The sequence below is a fragment of the Temnothorax longispinosus genome, unplaced genomic scaffold, assembly GCF_030848805.1.
Source record: "Temnothorax longispinosus isolate EJ_2023e unplaced genomic scaffold, Tlon_JGU_v1 HiC_scaffold_15, whole genome shotgun sequence".
Taxonomy (NCBI): domain Eukaryota; kingdom Metazoa; phylum Arthropoda; class Insecta; order Hymenoptera; family Formicidae; genus Temnothorax; species Temnothorax longispinosus.
Window position 1 is genome coordinate 597407 of NW_027269959.1, and position 4563 is coordinate 601969.

General features: G+C 52.0%; 1 protein-coding gene across 1 annotated transcript; it reads right to left on the minus strand.

The window, feature by feature from the left end:
• Positions 1-1982: 1982 nt before the first annotated feature.
• LOC139823665 (uncharacterized) lies at positions 1983-2666 on the minus strand. The gene has a single exon (XM_071796182.1). The coding sequence runs from the start codon at positions 2664-2666 to the stop codon at positions 1983-1985; it is 684 nt and encodes a 227-aa protein (XP_071652283.1).
• Between the last annotated feature and the right edge of the window lie 1897 nt (positions 2667-4563).

Consider the following 4563-nt stretch of genomic DNA (forward strand, 5'->3'; position numbering starts at 1 on the left):
CTCGAACGTTCCAGAAAATAGCTTCCTTCCTTCGTTCCACGTGCCGGCATGGCTCGCCGGGACGTATCTCACTGGCTTCCTCTCAGCGACGATCGTAGTTGTCCGTATATCTCGTCGATTGATGTATGAGAAATAGTTATATTATTACTGCACACGGAGAGGCAGATTTCAGCGACCGCACAACTTTACTACGAAAAGATGACGCAATTACGTATTTGATTCGACCGTATGTAACGCACGATGCATCACGCGCGACGTCTGCGAAACGAATGCTCGCTCGGCCGGGCTGCGCGCCCCTCCTAACATGCTCAAGCATGCGCGGCAAACACGCGCCTCGCCGCCTGGGACGCAACGTTGTCGGCGCCGCTCGCGCGCTTTTTCCGCGAACTACGTAGAATGCGCGGCCCGACCTATTGTATTACAACCGCCACAGATGGCCGCAAAAAAGAACAACACAATCTCTCTCTCTCTCTCTCTCTCTCTCTCTCTCTCTCTCTCTCTTTCAACTTCAAACAATATGTAAATTAAAAAGTACCAATTTATTTAATTAATAATTTGTTATTAACAAATACATATATTAACAATAAAATTTTCCAATGCTATATTATACTTTAGTGAAAGTTCTGCAGTATGTTTCCTATACACTCCAATCAAATTCCCAACCATTCGCGAGATATAAAAATAATAAAAATCTTATTATATAAACAATTTAATTTCGTTGTACTAATGAGAATGCTAACCATTTCTACCTGCACGATACATTATTAACAAGATATTAGAAACATTATTACCACTGCTAAAATCACTCTTATCAATATTATTATTAACAAAACATATATATACTTACTAAAATTAATATAAATATTGAGCGTCAAGCGCCGAAACGTCACCCACAAACCTGAAAAGATAGAATTGTATATGCGTAGCATAAAGAACGCGAATCCGAGCGAGATGCGAGTATTGTACAATCTGAAGAAGAGAAAGAGAGAGTCTGATATACTATAGTAACTGTTAGACGAAGAGAGCAATATCTTTCATACTTTAGACATGCTAATAATAACTTTAATTGTACTATTGAATTATTCTACTGTATGTAAAGTATGTCTGAAGAAACTTAAATAATATTCAACATATATTTGCACATTTTAAAATTCAAATATTAAAGATTTCTTTATGATAAAAGTCATACTGAGATTTTATAATGAAAGAAGGTATCGCTCTTATTACAAATCGCTGTTAGAATAGAGAGTAAAAATAGAATTTAGATGAGTCACCTGTATGACTCATTCGAGTGAATCTTTTTTTTTTTTTTTGACGCTGGAAAATTTACTACCGGGTTTCCGGGCCCTACGGCCCGGTATATGGCCCGGTAGCCCCCTCTGGTGTTGGAGGGGGAAGACTCTCTCGCCCTCCGGGAGAGGAGCGGGGGGAGTGTGGGATTCTTACCCATTAAAACCCAGCGTGTGTCCTTCGCCGCGCTTATGGAGACGCCCCAGGAACTGACTATCATTACTTCCGGGACATCTCCAGCGCTAGACCCTGGCTTGGGCTTCCTTTCCCGACGATTTGACTTGTCGGCTCTATTGAGCCATCTATTCTCATTGTGTGTGGCGGAGTGTGGACACCACCCACCCCGCCATTCCTCCCGTAGTTGTGGGAGTTGTGTTCGGCGCCCGTTACCCCGCCGGGACGCCGAACCTCCTCTCCTCCGGGATTCTCCTCAGTCGGAGGGGAGTCTCCCGGAGGTGTATCTCCTGCTCGTGCCTTGTGTAATGGCACCTGTCATTTTCTAGCACCGGTGGTTGACAGGAATCTAGTCGGAGGAATCCGTCGATAGTGGTGAAGGAGGAACTACCTCCCCCCGACGGATCCTCTCATCCTCCTCTTTGCGGGACATTACTTGGCCGCAAAAGCCAAGAAATGCCCACCATCTCCTCTCTAGTCCTCGGAGCCCGTCCCCCTTTTCCCCCTCCTATCACGCCCTACGTGGAACCGTATTCAGGGCACCGTTTCGAGGCCGCAATCGTCGCCGCCACTCTTCTGGCGGCGGCGACACTCTTGATGGTCGCCTCGGCGTCCACTCCTCCTCCTCTTCTTCCCTGTCGGTCGGAGGGGGGGCGTACTTCCCCCCTCCTAATCCTCTCGCTCGCCTCCTTCTGCGACATTACACTGCCGCAGAAGGCCAGGAATGCCCGCCACTTCGTTTCATTCTCGACTGCAGCCGCCACTACAGCCGGGAGGGAGAGGTCATTCCCGACCTTCCCCTGTAGAACACGGCGCTGTGCTGCCCACGCTGGACATACCTCCAGCGTGTGCTGCGCCGTGTCCTCCACCTCGTCGCAGTGGTGGCACTCTGTTGTGGCCTCTTTCCCTATTCTGTGCAGGTACTTACCAAAGCATCCGTGCTCGGTAAGCACCTGCACAGCGTGATATGACAATCCGTGTCTCCGACCGCTCAACCACTCGGCCAAGCAGGGTTGGACGGCATCGACGGTCCTCCTACCAAATTCGGCTTTATCTAGCCAGTCTTGCCACTTTTTGACCAGGACTGCCTTCTCCTGGAGCCTTATGACTCTGCGCGCCCTCGGCAGGATTGGTCCTCCCCCGGCTTGCAGCTCTTTTACACGCCGGTATACTTCGGCGTACTGTCGGGCTGCAAGCTCCATCGGGGGGAGGCCTGCCAGGGTTGTCGCTGCCGCATGGGAGACCGTGCTATAGGCACGTGATACTCTCTGGGCGATCGTCCTCTGCACTTGGCAAAGTTTCGCCCGCAAATGGCGCGAGCTCTCCATCGCCGACACCCAAATCGGGGCGCCGTAGAACGGCCTGCACGGTCGCGGCGTAGAGCCGGCGAGCACGACCGCTCGCCCCTCCCATGTTTGGCATTAGCCTCGCCAAACTATTGGCTACTCCTTTGGCTTTTGGAGTAAGGCGAGCGAAGTGCTCGCCAAAGCTCCAGGTACCGTCCAACCAGAGGCCCAGCAACTTCATGCTGGGCCCCACGGAGACACGGGTTCCCTCGACCATGATATAGACGTCGGCTGGTGGCTTCCCCTTGGACTTCCCGTAAAAGAAGACGACCTGCGTCTTCTGGGGAGCCACCTTGACGCCCACCCTTCTCGTTGCGGCCACAACCGCCGCCACTGCGACATTTGCCTTCCGTATGGCCTCCTCCCACGTATCGCCCTTAACTCCCAGGAAGGTGTCGTCGGCGAAACCATTCAACCAACACCCCGGGAGGAGGGCGATCCGGAGAACGTAATCCCAACCCAAGTTTCACAGAAGCGGCCCGAGGACCGACCCCTGTGGAACCCCCCGCACGACCAGCCTAACACGGACCACTCCATCTTGGTCCGTGTAGACCAACTGTCTGTCCCGGAGGTAGTCGAATAATATGGCCACTAAGTAGGGAGGCACGCCGTGATAGAGCAGTGCCTCCCTTATCGTTGGCCACGGCAGGGTGTTGAAAGCATGCTCGATGTCGAAGCTTACTCCCAGCAACACCCTGCCGGTCTCCGTAGCGGCCTCCGAGAGGGACATGATGCGCTTCAGGGCGTCGATCGTTGATCGCCCCTCTCGGAAGCCGTATTGATTGTCCGATAAATCCGGACCCCTCCGGGACAAGTGCCGGACGAGTCGGTCGGCTATGATCCTTTCGAACAATTTGCCGACCTCGTCCAGCAGACAAATTGGTCTGTATGACGATGGCTGGTCCGCGGGCTTCCCCGGTTTGGGGAGGAGGACCAACTTCGCGATTTTCCACGCCTTGAGAACCGGCCGTGCCGAAGACACATTGTGTACAGTGCGCACAGGCGCTCGGCCAGTTCCCCGGTAACCAAGGATTAAACCTTGCCCGGTACTCCGTCCGGCCCTGGAGCTTTGCCCGCCTTGAGACGCTTGGCGGCTTTACTCAACTCGTCCATGGATACACCGAGTCCCCCCTCCCACAAACGGTCACCCCGAGTTATCCTACAGAGACTACCCGTTGCAGAGCCACGCGCGGCACAGACGGAACGAGCGGTAGCGGAAGCGGAGCCGCCTCAGGGGAACCCAGCAGCGGCACCAGCACCACGGGAGACGGAACTTCCAAGCATGCCGCCCACGCCGTTAATGTCGGCATTGCAGGTTCCGATAATGACTCCCGCGCCTCCTCCTCTGATAGACGCGATCGCGGAATTCGTCGGGTACGATTTCCCGATCGGCCCGGTTGATCAGCCCTCCGACGACTTTCAGTCACCGTCGGGAGAGAGCGAGAGTGACGACGACGAGGCATGGAAGCCAAAATAGAGAAAGACGGCTCGTCGAGTGACGATCCCTGAGGCCAGAGAGGCACTCGAGGACAATACATATATAAAATACATGTTTATTTTGTTTGATTTTATTTTGAAAACTTTCTCGCCAAAATGGTCAATTAGTTTATTTCGTTCGATTATCATTTGAGACATTCACGTTTATTTAGTTTACTTGAGATTACATTTTCGGTATTGCATTACGACTCGTTAGAGATATAGGATTAAGTTGCGTTGAAAGCCCGTACGGTCAGTTACATTTAGATTTTTGCCT